This window comes from Littorina saxatilis, linkage group LG12 (genome assembly GCF_037325665.1).
Source record: "Littorina saxatilis isolate snail1 linkage group LG12, US_GU_Lsax_2.0, whole genome shotgun sequence".
Lineage (NCBI taxonomy): Eukaryota > Metazoa > Mollusca > Gastropoda > Littorinimorpha > Littorinidae > Littorina > Littorina saxatilis.
In genome coordinates, this window is record NC_090256.1 from 79,042,757 (window position 1) to 79,067,845 (window position 25,089).

At 42.9% G+C, this 25,089-nt stretch overlaps 1 protein-coding gene across 8 annotated transcripts in view; it reads left to right on the top strand.

Moving 5' to 3' along the window:
* The window catches only part of LOC138982861 (cGMP-specific 3',5'-cyclic phosphodiesterase-like), a 108,066-nt gene that overhangs the window by 34,144 nt on the left and 48,833 nt on the right, over window positions 1-25,089 (top strand). For all 8 annotated transcript variants that reach the window (XM_070356237.1, XM_070356235.1, XM_070356236.1 and 5 more), the window contains exons 3-4: window positions 8,084-8,173; window positions 16,902-17,042. In XM_070356237.1, the coding sequence (XP_070212338.1) occupies window positions 8,084-8,173; window positions 16,902-17,042 (231 nt within the window). The remainder of the gene's footprint in view (window positions 1-8,083; window positions 8,174-16,901; window positions 17,043-25,089) is intronic.

Below are 25,089 nucleotides of genomic sequence, written 5' to 3' on the forward strand. Positions count from 1 at the left end.
TTTATTTCTGGTATTTGAATGGACAAGTGAGGAACGAGAGCCACTCAAAAGACTCGTCATAAACGAAAGAAGCTCTATGATAGGAGCAGTTAGTGTCTCTCTTGTAAACACTGCTTTTGTCGCTTCCACATTTGACAGTACTTCACTTATCCACGGCGCTAGGTCGATCGGCTTTTTCTTCTGGTTCCAAGCGTTGGCTCCGTCTCAAGTGTGTAAATGCTCTGTTGCCTTCCACTCGTTTGTGTGCGACGGATGTGGGACGTTTGCTGTCGGAAAAAGTTGGGGGTGGTTCTGGGTATTTGTGGAATAAAAATAGGGCGAGAAGAGAGAGAGAGAGAGGGCGAGAAAAGAGAGAGAGGGGGAGACAGAGAGCGAGAGAGTATATTTGTGTGTGTGAGTGAGTGTGTGTGTGTGCGTGTGTGTGTGTGCGTGGGTGTGTGGGTGTGTGTGGGTGTGTGTGTGGGTGTGATTGTGTGTGTGTGTCCTTTTTAAATTTGTCGTCACCTTTGATACTAAGCATAATAAGAAGTATTAACTTAAACCTTTCTTTTTTTAAAATTTGAGACATAAGTCTTGTTATCATTATTTCACGTAGCAGGCCCATGCATGAGAACAGTATCTATTGAGCTGTTCGATGATTTCAAAGCTTGTTTGAGATATTAAAAGGCTTCATATCACAGCAAAAAGAACTGGTCTTACATATTGTGGAGAATGATTAATACCGACTTTTATAGGCATCGTGTCTCTGTCAATAGTAGAACAGCTACAAAAATAAATCCAAAATCAATCAATACGGAATTCTTCTTTTTTTGAAACTCGGCTGTTTCACTTTTGAGTTGAACTACTTCTTGTCAACAGTTCCTTCGCGAAAGGAAATCAAAATTCTTCTCTTCTTCAGTTTTTTACGGAATAATCAACTAATCAGAGACTGAAGCTACCGACTATTAGAAAGCTACGCTGACACTAGGCGCACCATTAAATCGAACATTTGCGTTGCGAATATTTGAAGCAGAAAAAATGGTTTCCTGCTAGAGTTTTTCGTGGACTGATTCTTAGCCTGGCAACCGACTGTACAAAGACGTTCTGGCACTTGATCACAATTTTAAATTGATTTTGAATGGTGTGTGATTTACACTCCTAAATATCAACAACAAAACATTCAATCTTTGTTGAACACTTTATTTTTGACTATATTAGTCTATGCCGGCACAAGGTCAACATTTAAATGGGGCGCTGGAAGACAGCAGAGTGCCGACGTAACCCTGTAAGGTCAACACGGAGAGAATACGAGCGCAGCGTTTTCACTCACTGGCTGGCACTGCCAGAGAGCGCTGTGTCGCTGACAGGCAAGTGACATTGTCAATATTCACCTCAAGTGCAAGAATAACAGTCAAAGTGATAATACATCACCTTTCACCTTTCCTGTTACCTGTGGTATTCAATAGGGGCGAGTCGGGGAGAGTGGGATAAGAGAATGTAGTGAAGGTAAACTAGGGGGTGGGGTGGGAGTGGGAGTGGGGGGGGGGGGGGGGGCGTCGTGGGATCGTGTAGAGCATGGAATCTATCAACATGTTGAAGACAGTGCCTATTTCGTGTGAGAAGAAAATATACTGGATGCAACTGTGTTTGTTGAGGGGGGTCGGGGGGAGCTGTAAACAAGAAGACGAATCTAAAAGCTTCAAACATGTTTTGGTCAAGGCCTCTTCCACTGACTTGTACTAGTTTGCCGGAGGGATTTTTGCGTGGTAGAGGACTGAAAGTCAGAAAAACGCGTGATTAAACCAGGACGGGTTATTCAATCAAATGGTTTACTTCCCTTGCTTTTATGATTTAAATACTATTTGATCTGGGGATAATAGAAACAAGAAAATTGGTTGATTAAAATCAACATGGCCGAAGCAATGTTTTCATAAAAGAAGCGGTAGTGTACGGGCACATGTTGTATTTGGGTTACATGTGTTGCAGAGTATTTGAAAATACGTAGGCATAAAAACATGCAAAGAAGAGTGATCGGTCCCTGTTGTGAATATAGTCAAGGGGATAATTTGATTACTTATGTATCACACTAGTTTTACTGCAACAGCAGTCCCTCTCATGAACGGACACACTCAGACACTCTGACGGACTGAGTGAGTATTTGCTACTGGTGAACGAGCTCTTCTTGTACTAAAACAATACGGTCAAACTACTACAACGTATAACTGAAAGGAAAAAAAACTGTCCTGTAAAAATGACGTTAAATGAACGGTGTCAGAAAAAGAGAGATAAAAGAAATCCTCAAATTCCTGAGGATACAGGCACCCCATGAAAGCAGCCACGTACACACTATGATATGAATTGAAAACCTACATGTCGTACTTTCTTTTTTTCTGGCCATATTGAATGCTTCAGGCAGTGACTTTTCCCTGTCCAGTTTCTTCTTTCGTCTCTCTTACCCCTCTCTTACCCACTCTCCCGCCCCCCCCCCCCCCCCCACACCTTCCCCTCCCCGGCCACTCCCTTTACCCAGCCCGGACAGCACAAACTTCTAATCTGCAAGGCAGAGTACACATTTTCTAAAAGGAAGACTACTCCTCTTCAATTATATTCAGAGATCTTCCAGCTGTCTCCACCATAAGTCAAGTGGTCGAGTTACCCCACTTCTGACCCGAATCACCCCCCTCCTGCTGGCCGGTACACGTGCACTCAAGTTAACACAAGACTGACACCTCTGCTTTGACCTGCGTGCAAGGAGTCGGATGAGAGAGAGAGAGAGAGACTGATGAGAGAGAGAGAGAGACACACACACACACACACACACACACACAGAGACATACATGGAAAGACAGAGGCAGAGAGACTCAGAGCAAAGAGTATAGGGATACATTCTTTGCTCAGAGGGAGACACAGACAAAGACATACATACAGAGAGAGAGAGAGAGACAGAGACAGAGACAGACAGGACGCGGCGAGCGCGCATGAGATCTCGAGAGAGAGAAAAAGATTTGAGAGAGAGACAGATACACACACGTACACAGACACGAAGGCAGAGCGAGGGAGAGACGGAGAGAGTTGCATGGAGTGTACGTGACAGACAGTGTGTGTTGCTATAAACAGACAGACGAGGTGCAGCTCATTTCCGAAACAGCGCAATTGGGACAACAGTGACATGATACTGTTTGAATTCCAAAATAGCGCAGCTCATTTCCGGAACAGCACAGATAACAAAGTTGGTTTCAACAACTGATCTCGTGAGAACGGTAACAAACGACTCATGTCACCTCTCCGAACGCATTGCAATAGATGTCCGCTCCTGCGGCCATCAATAATCCGATGGATTGCATCGATAAGTACTCGGGGAGGTTGCTTTAGAGTGTCTCTGTTCGACAAAAGAACTGTCACCATTCATTAAAACTCTTCTATCATTCCGCTGAGTGGCACGCATATTGAATTCCCCCCCCCCCCCCCCCCCCCCCCCCTGTGGGCCCACTCCCATCCCACAGAACTCCCACAGTCAAAGCTATGGGAAGAAAGTGGTATAGACCTGGGCCGTCCCTTAGTCTCTGGGAAACAAGCTTGCACAAGTTCGACAGAAATGGGATAAAAGTGGGAATTCCCTCTTCGTTCCCACACAGCGTGCGAGGAAAATCGAGATCGGTGACGTCACCGCACACGCTGTTTACACTAGACTCGTTTGAATCGTAGCAAACGTTGAAGAATACTATCATTCAAAATACACCGAAGTATTTTATATGTGTGTAATTATTGCAGTTTTGTTAATAACAACTGTTGTCTCTAGAATGGTTTATTTACTCACGTGATGACTAAATATTTTCAAGGATTTTTGTTTTCACTGCGGGACTATTCTTTATTTGGTGTTTAACGTCGTTTTCAACCACGAAGGTTATATCGCGACGGGGAAAGGGGGAGATGTGATAGTACCTGCTATTCCGACTTGGTCGTGTGACAGACGTTTTCTTCCACACGAGATTACGTTGATTGTCTAACGAAGCCGTCAGGCTGAGTTAGACATCAGCTAATCGAGTGTGGAAGAAAACTCTGTCACACGACCAAGTCGGAATAGCATTTATGTCTCACAGCTTCAACAGAGGAGAGAACAAACACGTGTTGTGTACTCAAGCTTGACAAACCTAAACACAGCAGCTCAGCCATTGTGGAGAGATCTACTTTTTGACGGAAGTGGCCGAACAACTGTGAATGACGTCTCGGTATATGTGAATGACGTCACAGTCATCGTCACAGTCTGTATCTTTTGAAGCATCGCATTCTTCATGACGTCTTTCTGTGTCTGCATCCGCGAAATGTTTGTTCTTTCCGGAATCTTTAAGCTTTGTCATCTATGTTCAGAACTCTGTCCTTATAGTGTCAGACTAACAGGCCTCCTGAGCGAGCCACTTTCCAAGGGCAGCTATATTCGCGTATGGAAACAGTACGGTCGTCTGGGATGCCGTTTTCAGTATTCTGAGCGTTGAAGAATTTGTAAAGAGAAGAAACGATAACAGCAGGAGAAATAAAAGTCGTGTGTGCATTTTGGGGCTTTTGGAGGGACGAGTTCGAGTTTGAATCCGTTCTTGCACATTCTCCAAAGCGTGTAACATACAATCTTGCACACGTTTGCTTTAGTAGTGGCAAAGAAGGAAAGCGTGTGACATAGCCACTTGTCAATTGTTTCTTGTTCACAAAAGCACTAATCTTTCTTTCTTTTCTTTATTTGGTGTTTAACGTCGTTTTCAACCGTTCAAGGTTATATTGCGACGGGGAAAGGGGGGAGATGGGATAGAGCCACTTGTTAATTGTTTCTTGTTCACAAAAAGCACTAATCAAAAAATTGCTCCAGGGGCTTGCAACGTAGTACAATATATGTCCTTACTGGGAGAATGCAAGTTTCCAGTACAAAGGACTTAACATTTCTTACATACTGCTTGACTAAAATCTTTACAAACATTGACTATATTCTATACAAGAAACACTAAACAAGGGTAAAAGGAGAAACAGAATCCGTTAGTCGCCTCTTACGACATGCTGGGGAGCATCGGGTAAATTCTTCCCCCTAACCCGCGGGGTCTGCCCTGTTCAGTTCTGCGTTGGGCCTGCCGATTGAGAGTGTTTGGAATTTGCTACAATTGCCGGCGAATATACTGTGAATACGTTCCGTGCGCGCGAGTATTGCATGTGCATGGATCAAAGATTACATCTGAAGAACACCGAGTAATATAATGGCGGCTTCATATTCAACAAAGCGAAGACGATCAGTGGGATTACTGTCAAACTCGAAGGTTGATGAACGCATCAACACGGCTTTCCCACGTGGCTGCGCGCGCGCTCGTAATCCAGCGTCAAGTTGATTTGAGTGATTAAAACTAGTGTGTGTGTGCTTGAAAATGTATATGTGTGTATCAGTTGTTCTTGTTGTTGTTTTTACATTTAGTTAAGTTTTGACTAAATGTTTTAACATAGAGGGAGAATCGAGACGAGGGTCATGGTGTATGTGTGTGTGTGTCTGTCTGTCTGTCTGTCTGTCTGTCTGTCTGTGCGTGTGTGTGTGTAGAGCGATTCAGACTAAACTACTGGACCGATCTTTATGAAATTTTACATGAGAGTTCCTGGGAATGATATCCCCGGACGTTTTTTTTCTTTTTTTCGATAAATGTCTTTGATGACGTACCGGACGCCGCGGTTACAGAGTCCTGCCATGGACTTTTAAAAACGTAGCTTGGAACATGTATCTTGTATCAGCTCCAGTCCAAATCAAAATCTCTTTCGTTTTCTAACAAGTGTGTCAGTTACAAAGCGGAAGTAATAGTTTCAAATTGTAGTTTTTAGTCCACCCTAAGGCAGTATCCCCCTAAGTTGGCTATTAATTATTCCATTACGCAAACTGGCACTGACCCGTACCAGAGAGATATTTGGTCAGACCCGTGTTTGCCTTTGACCTCGGACCTTGCTTGGGGTCCCTACGGTGACCTGGGGCACACAGTCACAGCCGTAAATTGGATATGGAAACATCGCCGAGCCAAAAATCAGTGTTAGTTTACCGTGAATGAATGATTATATTTCAGTTTGAAACGGTGATGATTTGTGTTCTGTGTTTGATGTTTCAGGGATGTTCAATAAATTTATTTCCGAATGCAATTTTGCCGAAAGAGTCATAAGAATTTCGTTAATTTCCCCAAGTTTAAGTCAGACTTTGGTGTCAGCATTCTCTCATCGTGAATAAAAATGTCAGCAGCTTTGTCGAAATGACGAAGTTTTCAGCGATTTGAAATATGTTTCGCGGTTTTGTAAAATAGTTAAAAACCCTGCAAAAAAACCGGCGTTCCTCAAGGTTCGGTACTCGGTCCCATCCTTTTCATCATGTACACTAAGCCCCTCTCCACACTGATTCAAAACCATTCTGTTTTAAATCAGTCTTTTGCTGATGACACCCAGCTGTATAAACCCAGTCCCCCTGCAGAGACACATTCCGCCATCCAGACCATTCAGACATGCATCACTGATATTAAATCTTTGATGGTCGATAACAAACTTAAGCTGAATGATGATAAGACTGAAGTCTTACTGTGCAAAAAGAACACTACATTTCCCTCTCCCCAACCTGTTTCTGTTCAAATAGGCAACACCGACATTCTTTTCTCACCATCAGCTAGAAACCTTGGATTGACCCTTTCATCTGACATGACCCTTAACAAACATATATCTTTAGTCTGTAGAGCAGCTTATTTTGAGCTTCGTAAGATCAGCACCATTCGCCACACACTCTCCTCTCAAACAACTAACACTCTTGTCTGTGCCTTTGTTCTTTCTGGGTCCTGATTTGGCCTATTATGGTCCGCTGGACCCGAAAAGCAACAGCTAACTAACTAACTTTGTTCTTTCTAAACTTGACTACTGCAACTCTCTTCTCTCTGGCTGTCCTCTGTACCTCCTGCATAAACTACAAAAGGTCCAAAACTCGGCAGCACGCCTCATTCTGAAAGCACGAAAACGAGATCACGCAACACCACTTCTTCACACACAGCACTGGTTACCTATTCAAGCCTGCATTGACTACGAACTGTCCACCCTCTGCTTTAACTTCTTTTCTGGCTCGTCTCCTGCTTACTTCTCTGAACTCCTCACCGTCTATTCTCCAGCAAGACAACTCCGTGCCTCTTCTGACTGTCGCATCCTCACCATTCCACACACCAAAACCAAAACATACGGACAACGCACTTTTACTTTCTGCGCACCCACACAATGGAATTCTCTCACCTTTCACATCCGCCACTCTCAGTCACCCCAAGCATTCAAACGAGCACTTAAAACGCACCTCTTCAAGAAATACAACCCCTGATTTTGTTTTCTCAGTCCATCAGTAGGCTACATGTAGTGTATTTGTTGTTTTAGTGATAATGTGATAATGTATATAAACATCTAGGGCTGTTTTCAGTATTGTTGATAACATGTTCTGTTTGATTAAGGGTATTCAGCTGGTATTTCCTTGTTTTTACTACCTGTTTTATTCATGTTTTTATTACTTAGTTAGTGGAAGAATCTTTTGTAATGTATGTTTGATGGTGTATGCTTTTAATTAAGCGTTGCTGACTATGAATGTAGATGTAAATGCTTGTATAACTGTGTTTTAATTTTAAATGTGTCAAGCGCAAAGAGCATAATTGTAAAGTTATGATGTTGCGCTATATAAATGCTCATTTATTATCATTATTAAGTACCTTTACTGCTGGTTCTGATGCTTAGAACATAACCAAAAATTAAATAGAAGACTTTTGTTGTGAGCGAAAGTTGTACGTGCATATTCAGCTGCAGTTTGTGCAAATGCATGAGTGCGTTGAAAGTGGGGCGAGGGATACTGTTTGAAAAAAGGTGTGTATTGTGCATGGTATGGTTCCAATCACATTTCTTCCTCTCGCTGAATTACCCATACCCAACAATAAACGCCTTTCTCTGTTGTGAACAAAGTCATTGTTGTTATTTTCGGATCGAACATATATATGTGTACACATGCTGAATGAGGTGACAGTGGAACCATTGTATTGATTGTTCACCATGATTTACTCGACCTGTTCATTTCTTTATTTTGCAGCTGTTCCGAAAGTACTTGATCTTCTGTGGAATCGGGCTTACCAATGCACAGCTGTTTGAAATGTCCGTGAACGAATTCAAACGAAATCAGGTAAGTCATTTTGATTTCTTTTAGCTCCTCTCGAATTACTTTCATGTGGCTACGCGTTTGCGGATTATGTGCATGTACTTGTTTTCCGGGGAGGGGAAGTAAATGGAAGAAAAGACACTTTTCAGGTTAGCACGTATTTGAGTCAGAAAAGAGGTGATTGCTGTACAGCTGTGCTGAAATGAGCATATGCATTGTTCGGGGGATGGTGTCGGGGATGTGGAGGTGATGTGAAGGGGGCGGGGAGGAGGAATGGGGCAGGGGTAGAGGGCGAGGGTGTATCTGTGTGTGTAAATGTACGTGTGTGTATGTATGTGCGTGCGAGTGTGTGTGTGTATGTTGGGGGGAGGGGGTTATACTCCTTGTCGGAACTATTGGCAGTATAATCACGTACAAAAAGAGTTGTAAACGGATGGTATTCATTCGGCCTATAGTGTGACACGACCGATCCAGAGTAAACGTATGTGTCGTATAGCGTGTGTGTCCTTGCATGCAAAAGCTATGAGAGCGACCTTCAACGATATAAGTCACATTGTCGAGAATGCCAGAGATTGACATAGCGAAAAGCTTACCAGTGTCCTCACTTTTGTCGCAACACAATACATCCAGGTTCGTCCTGGCCGCCTCGCGTTCTCAGCAAACACTTGAAAGCAGTGATTTGGTCGATAGGCCCAGACCTTTTCGCCTTATGCAACCGTACACTGGAATCGATTTCCTATAGAATGAAGCAGTAGTTCAAGTCGGGTGCCACAAATGCGCTTTGCATATGGGAAGTTTCTTGAACGCGACTGTTGTCTGTATAATTCAAAGGAAATAGTAGTGGTGGTGCGTTCATGTAAATTATTAGCCCACATATCATATACTCCGCCCATTAATTTTCTCACATGTTTATGATTTTAATCCCCTTCCTCTCATTCCAAACGATGTTGTTTGCTTCTTGGTGTTCCTCATTTGCCCTGCATTCCGGCATAAATGCGTATATGATTGGTGTTTGTTCCCGCCACGCGCCGCGATTGGCAGCTAAATGCTGTCTTCGGGGGGTTAACTCCTCTTTTGATTGAAAATACAAATGCAGTTATGTCTGTAGTATAGGTCGTTCGTTCCCTTAATTTGTTGGTTGTTTGCTTGCTTATTTTCTTGATTGGTCTCTGTAAGAGTGATGGGCGTTTTCGTCTGAAGCTGATTCTGACCTGTAGTTTTACGATATCAATGAAATAGATGAAGACGGGAGGACATCTCATAACCGGGATGGTGCTTCGCAGTTCTCGAACCCGATGACAAAAACTGAGCTGCACACTTTTGGGAGGACGAGACAAAGAATAAAGAATCTGTTAACATTGACCGAGGAGTATGTCATGTCTCTCTCTTCTTCCGACACGATCCCTCTGTAAACAGTCCCATGTCGGTTCACCGTACCCGTTTGAAATACCAACTTACTCATTGGTACACATGTGTTAGTCTATGCATACGCGGTGTCCCGTTTGTTCATATTGTATCCCCCTACAGAACAGAAGAATATAATGTATGAGTGTAAATTCACTCACTGTTGGGCTTGTATTCGCTATCATCCAGAAAGAGAGTGTAAGCAACACCTTTTTATACACCTCCTTTTTTTGCGTCTTATAGCTTACCAACACTGTATTGTTTGTGTTGTTTGAGGTAGTAGGGGTGGTGGGAGGGGCAGTGGGTAGCGCGAAACGATGAATGTTGAAATTTCGCTACCGGACATTACGCTTCCCGGAAATTTTGGTCGCAGACTGTTTTGGGGGTTCATACACACACGCACGTACACTCGCGCGCGCACGCACGCACGCACGCACGCACGCACGCACGCACACACACACACACACACACACACACACACACACACACACACACACACACACACACACACACACACACACACACACACATGTACACACACACACACACACTTTGTAATACTTTCATTGTGTGGAAGGTTATTGCGTTATCGCAAAATGGTCGGATACATTTCGCTTCGGGTGCTGTATGTCTAAGAGCAAAAGGTCCTGTTCCAACACGCAGACCCGCGGCAGATTAAAGGCACAGTAAGCCTCCCGTAAACCATCACAGATACGGTCAGGCTTTTACACACAGTACAAACACCCTTCCATTTGAACGCTCACCAAACGGGAACATCCTAGGTGGCCTACGTAAAGAGCGAGCAATTTTCAAAGAATTTATGTTTGCGTGGTTTATCTTACCCCTGAGCCATCGTGAACCCGTGTGATCCAGTTTCCCTTTTTCACAATGTAGTCGTCAGTTAGTCATTTGAATGCGACTCGATGTGAGCTTATTTACAATAGCACGTTTTTATGCACGAAACAAACGGCTGTGGTTCACAAGAACTCTAGCGATGGCTTTTGACTGTTGAGAGGAACGGCGATATGCACTGATAAACCGTCGTCTGCTACGACCCTTGCGTGACCCTGCTTCCGGGCTTTTCTTTTTTCAAACTTTCACAACTTCGAATTGTACTGATCTTGTCTTGATGAAAAAAGAATTCTTTTATGATTAAAGAATGTTTGTGTAACAAGCTGTCAATTTATTATTTAGATTTTAAAAGTTAGGTCTAGCGCAAAAACGCACCACGGTCCAAAAACATTTTGATAATCATCGATTCACGGCTATCGCCAGTTTACATCGATAGAATGAGACCCGAAGGGAAGTAACTCATGTTTGACCTGAGTTCAGGATGGGTCCAAAAAGTGTTCGAGACAATCTGCAAAATTAATTCTTTAAAAATTGTTCGCTCTTTACGTAGGGCACCTAGGATGTTCCCGTTTGGTGAGCGTTCAAATGGAAGGGTGTTTGTACTGTGTGTAAAAGCCTGACAGTATCTGTGATGGTTTACGGGAGGCTTACTGTCCGGGCGTGATTTCCGGTATCATAACAGCCGTCCAGCACCAAAACGAGGCGCCATTGTTGTTGGACCAAGTCCACGAAAATAAATTCTTTGAAAATTTCTCACGCTCGACAGAAAGCAGCCAGGATGTTCCCGTTCGGTGAGCGTTCAAATGGAAGTATGCTTGTACTGTATGTAGACGCTCGGGGAGCTCTGTGATGGTTTACGGGAGGCTTACTGTGCCTTTAAAAGAAGACTGGACATTTTGCAACCAAGCGGATTGTCTGTCTGTCTTTCTGTCTGTCTTTTGGTATCGCTGTGTCTTGGAATATTACTTTCTGTATGCTCATTATGCAGTATAGCTCAACTATCAACCAAAATTAATGTCTACCAACTTTGGAAGTCTCTAAGTAGTTGCTAAGACCAAAAGGACAGAATAACCCGGAATTAACTTCTATCCCAAGACGCAGGACAGTCTGTCTGTCTGTCTCTGTCTGTCTGTCTGTCTCTCTGTCTGTCCGTCCGCCCGCCCGTCCGCCCGCCCGCCCGTCTGCCTGTCTGTCAGTCTGTCTGTCTGTCTGTCTGTCTGTGTGCATCTATCTGCGTGTACGCTTGCTTGCGCGAATCTGCACGAGAGCATGCAGGAGAGACCAGTATTGTCAGATCGTGCCACTTGTGTTTCTTGGAGTGGGGCACAATGGGTGCAGGATCTTGAAACGTTGGTCGATGCCGTAGACACAGACAGCCTTACCCCAAACCAAACTGTTCCAGACATTTACTTGCTCATTACTTCTTCGTGTAAAGTGTACGAATTGGCCGGGATGTGGTGTAAACATTAAAGGTGTCTCCCGCCCTGCGTCTTTTGCCAAAACGAATCGGAAGGGGATGGACGTGCGAAGGTTCTCATTGAAATCAAAGCGAAACGTCTCAGACTATTTCCGATCGCGTGGGTTCGCCAAGTGCATTGGAGTGAGTGACTACCTTGGACATTCCGGGTGTCTTTATGTGTATTTAACAAACAAATAAATGCACCCCCTTACTCACAATGTGAACATTCCGGATGTCTTTATGTATGTCAGCAAACAGATATATGCACTCTCTTACACCCAGAAGAAGACGCGATATTTTTGCCAGCAAGCACACACACACACACACACACACACACACACACACACACACACACACCCCCTCTTTGGACCAAGAAGAAACAGGCTATTTTAAGCTGCAATTCACTAGTGTATGCTTCAACTCAAAGCATTCAACTCCAGGTTACTGTAACTATGTATAACGACAAACAGATAAATGCACCCTCTAACACCGAGTAGAGGACGGGATATTTTTTGTCAGCAAACAGACACCCTCGCATACAACCTCATAGAGCAAGAATGAGTTCGGATATTTGAAGCTTATTTACAATACTATATAATTGAACTCGAAAGCATTCAACTCCATTCATTGCTGACTAGTTCAATGCAGTTCGAAAACGTTCGGCGTGCGTGTGTCACTACCAATCCCGTCAGATTAGACAGCGACTGACAATCAAATGTAGATGTTGTCTGAGTTCAAAACGTGCGAGAGTATCACCTGTGGAAAAACAACAATGCTTGGTTGTACATCTGTTGAAACTGGTCTTTGTTGCGATGGCAAGCAGCTGACTATGTGCACTGGCATGCATGCGTGTGGGGAAGGAGTGGGAAGGAGGGGTGGGTAAAGAAAAAGTGTGTGTGTGTGTGTGTGTGTGTGTGTGTGTGTGTGTTCTCCACTACATGCAGAGTAACACGACCACAGACTCAATACAACACACAGTAAACTGCTCTCTCCACGCCGCGGATTAAGTTTAAAAAAAATTTAAAAAATAGCTACGCTTTACAAGCCCTCGTCATTCTAGCTACTATAATTGAATCTGTATCAATGTACGTATATATGAACGTGTGCGTTTGAGCGCGGCAGGAGTGGATTATCGCTTTGTGTCGGGTGTGAATGACGTGCGAAGGGACTGGACTGTTTCACCGCTGGCTACGCGGGGTGCTGGCCCTCTACCCGGCTAGAGGGCTCATTCAGCACTGACGTCCACTTTCACGGGGACCGACCCAAAGCTCTTACTTAGGCCACACAAAAAAATAGGTCTGTTTACGGTAACATAGGCCAAAATAAATAGGGTCGGTAGGTCGGGATTTTTTTTTCTTCCCAAAAACCATATTTTTACGTTATTTTTTATTTTTTTTATTTTATTTTTTCCCAAATGCCAAAAAAAAAAGTCTAGGGTCGCGCGAAAAAAATAGGGTCGGTCGGGTTACCGTAAACAGACTATTTTTTTTTTTTTGGCCTTACCTTACCTACCTACCTACCTACCTTACACACGCTCTCTGGCATTGGGTTTTCGATTTGGGGGATTAGGCACTCGGCGCTCTGCTCTCGCTGTTCAGCACATGCGTGTTGAAGATTATGAAACCGCATTACGCGAACAGAGCCGTGATTATTGCCAACAATCACACAGCACTTTGCTTCGAGTGGACTTGTGTTTGACCGAGTGTTTAGGAGTTGATCGGAGTCGTGCCGTTTCTTCTTTCTTCAGAGGTGACACCAGGCTGTCAACTGGACCATCAAAGGAACGAGCGAGTTGTTGTCCTGCGAATGTGCTAGAGGTTTAAGGGGGTTACGTTGTGTGAGAAGAAGTCGCATTCATTTCGATTCTTATACGTGTGCAGTAAAAAAAAATTTTTTTAAATGTGTATGATTTGTTGATATGGTACGGAGTTTCTGATCATGTAAAACGTTATTCAGCTGTCATGGACACACGCCACAGCGACCGTCTGATTCTGGGAATAAGAGTGCCAGTGGTCTTAGTGTCCAGGGCCAGGATTTCTTACCATAGCGTTTATGCTGATCGGAATACCTCGCCCAATTTTCTGTGGATTATTTCTGGATTACCGCAGTTGTGTGATCTGATGCTACCTGTAAACACCGGCTTCATAGAATTCACTGTTGAAATAACACAAGGACGCCGCCATACATGTTTCGAGTGAATAGGAATACTCGCCAGGGAAAGTAGAGAAGCAGTTCCTTGATATTAATGCCTGATCCGTCTTTTTTGTACTAGTACCTTTTCCTTCTTGAACCGTCCAAGAGTGTGAAAGGTAGATTTTATTTCTTAAACCCGGCAGCGATCTGTATCCTGTGTCGCCCTTGGAGTACCAACTCCGCTTGACAAAGCTTCACACAGTGATCTATTGACCTTCAAGTCCTCTTCTCGAGTATCGTTGATGAAGCGTGGACAGCTGACCTCAGTTACAGCCCCTCCCCCATGGGCTGCAGCGTTCAGGGCCCCGTGAGAGACAGGTATAGCGTGGGAGGAGGAGGAGAGGGAGAGGAGGGGTCGGGGGGAGGCCCTAGCCCTCGTGTGCCTCATGTGCGGGGCATGATGCAGCGTCTGATGATGCGGCGGGCAAGCAAGCACAGCAAGCCCGGGCATACGACGGGCAAAACGTCGCGCAACACACAGCACTCGCTGGCCCGGAGGAAGCTGTCCAAGGAGGAACGGGACGATGCCAGACTCAGCAAGGTAGAGATCCCAAACAGATATACTGACCACGTTCCACAGTCAACACTCAAAAGCAGTGAAAAAACCAAGATACCTGCTTTCCTTTGTGGACCGCTAAGGCCAAAAAAAAAATAGGTCTGTTTACGGTAACCCGACCGACCCTAGTTTTTTCGCGCGACCCTAGACTTTTTTTTGGCATTTGGGAAAAAAAAAGAAAAAAAAAAATCTTTTTGCAAAATAACGTAAAAATATGGTTTTTTGGAGGGAAAAAAAAAATCCTGACCTACCGACCCTATTTTTTTGGCCTATGTTACCGTAAACAGACCTTTTTTTTTTTTTGGCCTAAAACAAATCACCGTAGCTTGTGCTTGGGATAACAGCCCGATGCCACATTGGTTTATGCTCAAATCACCATAGTTTGGGCCGTGCGTTTGCTTGGGATAGGACCCCACTTCCACATTGGTTTATACCAAAATCACCATAGATTCGTCTGGGCTTTTGTTTGGGAGAAGAACACAATTCACATTGGTTTTTACCCAAAATTACCTACCCCAGCTGCTGTTTCTGAAAAAGGGAGGTGTTTTTTTTCTTCTAAAATTGTTTCGAAACAAACGCCTAAGCTAATCTGCAAAAATAATTCAGCAACCAATTTCCAGCCAACACAGAATGTATGTTAACAGGCTATTGAAGTGTTGGTATTTGATTTTCATCACTCTTGACAGGACCTCCAGCGTTTTACAGGCCCTGTTTAATCAGAGATAAATCAGTGACGGTATCAGAGGAAAAGGCAATGGTTCCGTATGGCTTACGCTGCTACACACACACGCTGGCAAGCACACACACACACACACATACACACACACTATTTACCCCTGCCGTTCGCACACAAACAGCTAAATACGGGGGGGGGGGGGGGGAGAGATTCTTCCTCGCCGTAGTTCAACGGGATCACCGGAACCCGATTAAGCTATTCAATTACCAAGTCACATTCGGGAAGACAAAAAAATCATTCAAACGACATGTGAGACTGAGTGCGACTTGTGTATCTACACATCAATTAAGTTGGCCTGTCTTGCACGACGGAGAAGACTGCACCGACTGGCACTTCGACACTTGGCAAATTACTCTCGCCCGTCAGGAGATGTTGTGGGCTCGCTGAGTTGAACCGTTGTGGCGCGTCTGAGGGGTGGTGATATCTCCTGCTTGCAGCCAGATCGAGTGCAAATGTTACATTCAGATTAAAGGGCTTTTGAAGGATGATTTTGGCCGTGTGTAAAAGTGCCACGTGGGGGGAAATGATCCGTCTTTTGTTGTTGATGGTTGGCACTATATGCGGTTGATGGCTATGAACGAACATCGCTTAGACAGGCAAGGTGAGACTGATCAGTTATCTTTTCACTGACGCCTATGCCTTTCTCTTTGTGGCTGAGGTGATGAGGGGGGGGGGGGGGGCACATAAAGTTAAAAGATCAGTTCAGCTTCGGGGTGTATATTAAAAGATCGGGGCATCTTTGGATTATCATTTCACGTCATCTACAACTTCTCACCGCGACACTATAAAACCTCGTAACTGGAGCCGTATCAAGACGTGACGGTCATCAGTTTACCAAAAGAAAAGGGGGGTCTGGGTCTGTCTGGCATTTTTTGTCCGTTTCTCAATCTCCAGGGAAATGCGGCTGGCACCCGAGATCGTTAAGGAAAAAGAATTGGTCTTTGAAAGGTCCTTTCTCCTTGCGGGGAATTGGCGGCCTGCGATTGTTCATCGTCTTGCGCTTTGAAGTTGCAAAGCGATGCCTGAAACTGAATTTGGTACTTTGCATTCCTGGCAGCTTTAGTCGGAATAAGGATGCGGATAAGGTTTTCTTGCCGATTTGGAAACAAACAGGGATGGCCCTTTCTTGACACGCTTTTATTCATGAACGCACCCACGCATGCATAATTATTACCATTTCAAATGTAACAATGAAATCGATCAAACCAACATTCAGTAAAAATTGCACATTATCAATCTTTTCAGAATCGTCATGTTGATGGTATTGGATAATCTGTAAAATAAAATGAGTTTTGACTGATTGGATTACCTTCTCTTGTGGCAGTAAACCACCATGATGTCAGTATCAAGTCCAGTTGAGAAGTTAGGTTTTCCTTTCAAAAAATAGTCTACAACTGCGAAGATGCAATCTTCAGGTGTGAAAAACTCTTAGCCATTCTATATATTCATGTAGAGGGGGGGTGGGGGTTCTGGCGAATCTGAAGAATTTAGGGAATCTACTGTACCATTATCTCGACGTTGTTCTCACTTTTTGTCGTCTGTTCATCCTCAGCTGTTGCTGCACCTAGCGCGAGGTATCTTCCAGGAACAGACCAACCTGGAGAAGTTGGTACAGAAAATCATGCTGGATGCCCAGGACCTTCTCAAGTGCGAGAAATGCTGCGTCTACCTTCTGGAAGACACGTGCGAACGGGTAGGTTTCGTGTTTTTCCCCTTGTTCACGTTTTGTAAAAATCATCATTACCCTCTCATATTTTTTTGGTCAGACACGTGGATCATGGTTTGCTAAAGAATGAAATATTGACATTAAAGGCTGTGTGGAAATTAGGCGACGTACGCTTGCTTTAATCTGAGCATGTCCTCAATGAATTAGTTAGATTTCCAGAAAGTGAAGATTAAACCGTCTGAGAACTAGCCGTTTAGAACTAGCTGTTTAAAGATTTCTTTTTTGAAGACCTTACCTGTTACAAGACTAGCTTCTTGAAGTCTAGTTTGTCTTTGATGTCTGTGAAAAATGTCTGTTTTGAAAATTCTACCATAGTAGGGAGTACAGAGTACTCCAGTATTTTCTTGAATTCGATTTAGTATTTCGATTTCATGTTATGCTTTGTTTAGAATTTTTCGAGAGACGAGTAATAGTGTTCGTAGAAAGTTTCGCGATTATGGTGTTAAAAACAAAAGCATGCATTCCTTACATTTTGTAAAATGCCTAATAATTTTTGGTAATAAAGTCAGTCTGCTAAATGTTTGAACCATTTTACGCCCTCTTTAAACGCATTGATTTTATCTACCCTGGTTTAGTCACTTTTTCGTTTTGTTTTTCCACCACCAAGCGGTCTACGCCTCCCTCCCCACCTCACACCCCCCCCCCCCCTACCCCCTCCACCCCCTCCCGTCCATTTTCCCACCACCTTTGCGACCCCTCCCGTGCCAAATCCTTCAGATTGCCCCCTCCCACCTCCTCCCCTTGTTTTGTTCTCCTCTGTCTGTCTTCTTGTCTGTCTGTCTGTCACTGTCTGTCTGTCACTGTCTGTCTGTCTGTCACTGTCTGTCTGTCACTGTCTGTCTGTCTGTCTGTCTGTCTGTCTGTCTGTCTGTCACTGTTGACTAGGCTTTCGTCCTTTGATACCACTGTATTCCACTCGCCGCAGACAACCATCCTCGTTCATCTCATGTCCCACCATTGCCGCACTCCCCCTGGCGCTCGAAGGAACATGTCTAATTGAAAATAAGGTCAGACTCCCAGAACTGTAGGAGTGGGGAATTAATTAAAAGGAAAAGGTAAAAATAAACATTAAAAAAAGAGATGAATAATTAACAAAAACGTATACTTTACTCCACGCCTTCTGTTTTTAATTTTAGTTGTGTTTTGTTTTCGTTCTCTTTTTCCAATTCTAAGTCCTGCCATGAAAGATCAAGGCACTTTTTTTTAATTTACATGCCGTGTTCTTGAAATAGAAAATATTGACGTGCAGTCATTTTGTGGTAGTGTCGTTGCCGTTTGGTTCCTGTTTGCATGTCCCTGATATTGTTCCACCTTGAGTTTCTCTATTGAGAAAGTAGTATTGTATTGTATTGTATTGTATTGTATTGTATTAATTGTATTGTTTTGTATTTTACCTTGTTGTATTGTATTGTATTTTACCTTGTTGTTTTGTATTGTATTGTACTGTATTGTATTGTATTTTACCTTGTTGTTTCGTATGACGGGTTAGCGGAAGCATGGACAGTTATATTTTCCCGATGAAATGTTGTTTGGCAATGTAGGAGAGGGTGACTGCCAACATTATCCTGAACGTACGAAGACCCACATCCAATAATTGACAGTATTAATAACTGCTTCTTTCTTACGGTGCTTGTTCGAGGTTGGTTTTTTGTTGTGTTTTTTTTTCCTTGGGATTTTGTTGTTGTTATTGGTTTGTTTTGTTTTTGTTTTTGACAGGAAAGAGAAAAGAGAGCGAGATGGTAGTGGGGAGGCAAGGGAAGATGGGAAGAGGGAGGAGGGGGTTCAGAAAACCAAAAGGGGAGGGAAACTGTTTTAATTATACTTTTGGAATCCAGTGAAGAGATTATAACCTCCTTCGCTATTTATTATTATAATTATAATTATAATTATCATTTTTATTATTTTTATTATGTATTATCATTATTATTAAACTGCCGTTTCGAATGTGTGTATTATGTTATCTCTGCGGATGGTAGTACAATGTAAAAGTCGTGAGTGTTTTCGCGTGACGTAAAGGATGCGTGTGACTGTTTATGTTGACCCCATATCTGTGGTTGTACATACTTGTTTACACGAAAATGAAAGTACCTTTCAAACGTAACACTCAAAGCTTAGCTAACATGTCACCATGAAGCGAAGTCAAGTGCTACACTTTTCTGACATGCAAGGAAAAAACCTTCTTGCATGAAAACATCCGCGCTTCCTGTTCACATCAGGGGGCATTATAGTCGGTCACCTGCAGATAAAAAAAAAGGGTGTGGATATTCAGCTCGGCTTGTTGTGGTTCGATCGTAACAACAACTGACAATAATAAACTGGCCCATCGTATTTGACCCTACGTTGAACCCTAACATTGGAGCAACCACAAAGACCAAGCTCAGTAAGGAGGGGTTAAAAACAAAGTTCATTGTGGAAGGTTCCTGAGGATCATTCATGTTCGCTTAACTCACGAGGCTTGCTTTTTTTTTCATCCGATGTATTGAATGAATTCTGCGGGGATACTTTATGGTGTATTGATTGAAGAACGGAACATAAACCGGCTTTAGCGCTACCTGCCTCAATCACTCAAAGCCTGACGTTGCACACAATAGAAAGAAAACGGGAGCTTGTATTTCACGTTGGGTACAGGGTTCACTGAAATAGATGTTTACCACCGACTTGTTTGTAAGCTTTGATGTTGAACGGTGTAGTTGCTTTCGGGTCAGAACGTTGTAGCACTTGAATGCGCAATATGGCAGCTTTATGTTTGGAATGTTACCTTTAAAAGCACACTTATTCTCATGAACACTGTTAGGCTCACCATCTCAATCTGGCCAGACTGTTCCATGGGATGAGACCATCCCTCCGTTTATACACATACCTAAACTCAACACCCTGACTGCTTGCTGTAGGTAGTTTTGATAAATCGCTTTAGTAAATTAATTCATGAAATAAATTGCCACTGTACACCGAGAGCACCCAGGCTGTTCACTGTGGGTGTGTGACCAAGTGGAGGGATGGTCTCATCCAATGTAAAGGCCTTCACATATCTGGTCAGGCGTTTACACGGGATAAGGGAATCCTTCAGCAGACACACATACCAAAACTCTGCAGCCATTCTGCTTCCCGTGCGCAGTGGGATTTTTGGTGCAGGTTGGACTAATTTCGGAAGTGGTACCTTTTAGTATGACAGTCACTCTGCTAAATTAATTCAGCAAAAAATCCCCCTGTGCACGGAATGTGGCCACGCTATTGATTTGTGGTATGTGGCCAAAATTAATGACAGGACTCCCTTACGCCATGTGACAGCCTGGACAGTTCCATGCCGGTGAATATGATCGTGTACGTGGGAGGCTTGTTGTTTTAGGCTGTGTGAGACTGAGACTGCCTTGTGGGTTCTATCATGCTTGTACTAAGTAAGAGAAGCATAGACACAGACACAAAATAAATATGAAAGAAGACCGGCACGGTTGGCCTAGTGGTAAGGCGTCCGCCCAGTGAGCGGGAGGTCGTGGGTTCGAAGCCCGGCCGGGTCATACCCAAGACTTTAAAATTGGCAATCTAGTGGCTGCTCCGCCTGGCGTTTGGCATTATGGGGTTAGTGCTAGGACTGGTTGGTCCGGTGTCAGAATAATGTGACTGGGTGAGACATGAAGCCTGTGCTGCGACTTCTGTCTTGTGTGTGGCGCACGTTATATGTCAAAGCAGCACCGCCCTGATATGGCCCTTCGTGGTCGGCTGGGCGTTAAGCAAACAAACAAACAAACAAATATGAAAGAAAAAGTCATAAGCCCCTTAACAGGTGTGCAGTCATATTGCTGTCTAGTCATGTCCGTGGGTCATACTTCAGCCACTCGAGCATTAAAAATGATTCTGACACTAAAGCAAATTTACATTTTTGTTACATCTATTCTTCTTGTAATAGCTAGAGCTGCAAAGACACCGAAAAGGAAAAGGAAGAAAGGGAAAAGCCCCAGAGCAGCTCCACATAGACCGTTCTGCTCAGAAAGTCATGCGCTACTGCAATACTTATTTCAGCCTCATGGACAAAATTGGTTCTGACACAAGCAATTTACATTTTTGTCACATCTAATTAAATTATTTCCTCTCGGCTGTGAGTTTTTGTGTGTGTGTGTGTGTGTGTGTTTTTTATATCTCAAATATTTCACGAATTCCGCGTCCTTTCAGTCTGGTGAAGAACTTGACAAGTGTCTATTTTGCATAATAAAATAGGGGGTTAGAAAAACTGGGGCAGACCTCCTGGAACAGTCTACATAATATAATTTTTCTTGATTTTGTCTGCTCTTTCAGCAGATTGGTCTGAATTCAGTCCATTATGGGATGGAAATTCAGGAATTATCTGTTGAGTGTTGCCCGCATTTTGTGCCACAGAGTCAGAGCAAAACATGTAGTATGTGTGGGTTTATTCAACCCAGTGCGAGCGCATTCACACAGCTGAGTTCCGTGTTCAGGGTTTCAAGATAATTTTTGATTCTGATAGAAATAAACATTCATTAAGTAGACTCTGGGGTCAATGTGACTTTTTCTGGATCGATTAACTCATTAACATTTTATCATAAAGTAATGTGATTAATTATTATTCAGTTGCCGACTCACTGATTCCCTTAATATTAAAAATATATAAGAAGAGATAATGTTGCTGTCCATTATATCGAGACAATTGCTGTTTTGAGATATTAAAAAAAACTATGACATACATTTTGACACAAAAGTGTAATCATTTAATGGATACATTTGTTGAATTGATATTAATCAAATAGGCAGACGGTTATTTTTATTAACTAATTCAGTGTTTATAAGCCTAAAGAGACGACCATTCTATTTAACTGATTAATTAACTCAACGGAAATGACATGCATACTGTATAACACTAACCAGGCAAGTATCAGCAGCCACTGGCTGCCCTACGTCAAAGGGATCTTTGGATTAGGAAGTTAGCGCCCCTTGTAGCGGATTAACCCAATTAATCCGGCTGAAACCGCAGCGAATCGGACACGATAATCTCTCTGACTTTTGTTCTGCGGTCCTTCTGCATAAACGGGCGTCACGATTCAGTTGCTGTCAGATTTTGTTATTATTTTTATTCCCAAAGTTTCAGAAACAAATTCTAATACTGTCGGTAATAACCATGTATAGCTCATTCGAGACCCTCTGGTACTTTGATGTTCTCTTTTATTTCAAAACCTGTTCATGTTTTTCACTGATTTCCTCTCACAATCGATTCAACACAATCATACCATTATACTTTTGCGAGTGAAATAATTTGTGTGGCTAGGATGCGAATGATTTCTTCGTAATTACGACTAACAAACAGCAGAGTTACACTCCTTGGCAAGGCCTCACAGCCAGCTATGTCACATTTTGTTTCAACAATACATTTCTTTCTAATGCATAATTGACACGTGCAAACGACGGGTGTCTGCTGAATTTCACGTGGTTACCTGGTGACCAAGTAGTGCGTGAAGCTCGGTAGAGGGGCGGGTTTGCTATAACATTTAGTAGTCTGTATGAAGACTTAATTAATATGCATTCACACAAAATGTCATAATTTGAAAAAAAGGTAATGGTCCGCTTACTAAAAAGCGATTTATGGGAAAATATGAGCCTCTAAACTAAAGTGTTGGAAACAGTTACGAAAAAGCAAGTACCAAGGTACATCAAAAGATCTATACGGCCCTGTCTTCTCAGTGAACAATTAAAGTCTACGTGTCTTCTTTTAGCTTTTACATCTGCTATTAAAATTTCGGTTTTTCTGCATACTCAGTTTTCGTGTCCTTTTTAGATGTTGCTATTTTTTACTATTAATTTTAATTAAATAGTGTTAAAGACCACATGCAGCAATTTCTAGATTCAACGTTAAATGACCATCTACGCTGCGGTCTGTGACAGCGAACATTTGTTACAATGGAGCATTGTGCAGGTGCCATTGAACAGTTAACAGGAAAAGCTTTGATTTAGTATTCGAGTTTATAGCCTTGCTGGGTATATACAAATACTGGCGACTTGGGTTACAAAATAAATTTGTGTTTGCAAATTGTACGATAGCTGACCGGACAGCTTCCAACGGACACGATATTTGTTATATCCTTATTTATGGACCTAGAAACCGTTTCCGGGCAGTCCAGTGTATATACCTTGTCTAGTTGCAGAAATGAGACAACCGTTTACGTGCAATATCACCACTAATCAGACACCCCCTTGCTACTGAGCTTTCTGCGTGAAGTATGACGTCACTCATCGATAATTCATCCGGGCATTTTTGGCTGTGATATCAGCTAGTGTATTAAGCCTGCGGATGGCAGCAAGGTGCGCAGTGCAAGCATCTTCCTTCAATCCGTGAATGAGCTTACTATTTCTGTCTCAAAACTATTAGCATTGGTCTTAATAGAACTTAAATTAAAGTGCAGTGTAGTGACATATGTACAAAGATAATATTTGGACACGCAATTGCTTAACTGTCGGAATTAAAGGTGAAGCAACCCAGTGACCTGGCAAATAATTCCCATGTGATAATAATCATGAAAGCACGTGCTGGTCGATTGCGCAAAGTGAAGTTTAGAAATAATGAGAGTAATGTCTAACGGGGATTGTTGAATGATCATGTTAAGACCGTTGTAGGTTGAATATTTAATGTAACGTAAAAGTGAACAGAGAGAGAGAGGGAGAGAATCGGTTTCTCTGCCGCCAGTCTCTGAGAGAGAGAGAGGGGGGAGGGGGTAGAGGGAGAGAGAAAGTATGTGCTTCTGAACATCTGTATATATTCGTCTGAACGTGAACGTGTCTGCGTTTCTGTATCTTTATGTGTCTATGGTGTCGGTATGTGTTTTTTTGCCTTTGTCTGTGTGTCTATGATTTAGATTTTTTTCTTGTTAGTGTCCAGTGCCTTTTTCTTTTACTTTCGGTTAGACATTATAACCCTCAGGCTGAACAAGCAGCCATTCGTACAGATATTTATCTTTATTTTGTTTTGTTTTGTTATTTGCTCTGGGTGAGAGAGGAGTATAGGTATTTTGGAGGGGGGGTGTAATGGAGGAGGGTCTCATCAAAACAGTGTGTTAACCTTACCTGGCATGCTTTGATTTTCTGAGTGAGTGCGTTGATCTATGTTGGGTGTCAGAGTCTGGTTTTGGTATCAGTCTTGTTCATATGTCACAAACATGAAGTGGCGTTCATCAGCTTAAGACGTCTTTCTGCAAGTGCATGTGAGAATGTGCGTTATATGCATTGTTTTTGAGCCTTTTTGTTTTGTTTTCAATGATGTTAAAACCATGGTAAGTCCGGCATAATATTGTCAGCAGCTCGAAAACCTTCCATTCCATCCAGCCAGAAACAGGTTTTAAGGCACGGCCCTTCCTGTGAAAACAGTTGAGGCTTTTAAATGGGATAAGACCATCCCGCCACTTGAACACCTACCTAACATCAACACCCCGACTGCTTCCTCTGTAGAGTGGACATGTTTTGATACATTAATTTCTAAGATTGCCACTAGTGGCATTTTTGAAATTAATTCACGAAAAAAATCCCACTCTCTACAGAAAGCACGAAAGCTGTTGCTTTGGGGATATGTGTCATAGTGGAGAGATTACTTTGTCCAGTGTAAAAGCCTGGCCACATTTCCGGAATGGTAAGCCAAATCGTGTGCACGGGAAGGACTCTGGATTTTATTTAAAAGTACATATTATAATCTGAAGCATGACAAAGATTCAAGACCTTGTCGTTTTTCCGTCATCGCATTTTTCTTCCTAGAAATGACCGATTGTGTGTGTCATTTCGGGCAGAGACAGGAATAAAATCTCCCGACAGATGGCCTGGTGTTAAAATGGAGGGTAATACATGCCAGATGTTAAGCAGCGCGTTGCAATTGTGCCATAAGTACAATAAGGGAGCAAAATCATATATGCGGCTGAGGAAAACAAATGTAGGCATCGGTTCTGACCTTTGTTTTTATTTCTATTTTATTTGATACTGGGGGGGGGGGGGACGACAATTATTTACGGAAGAAGTTTTTGGAAGA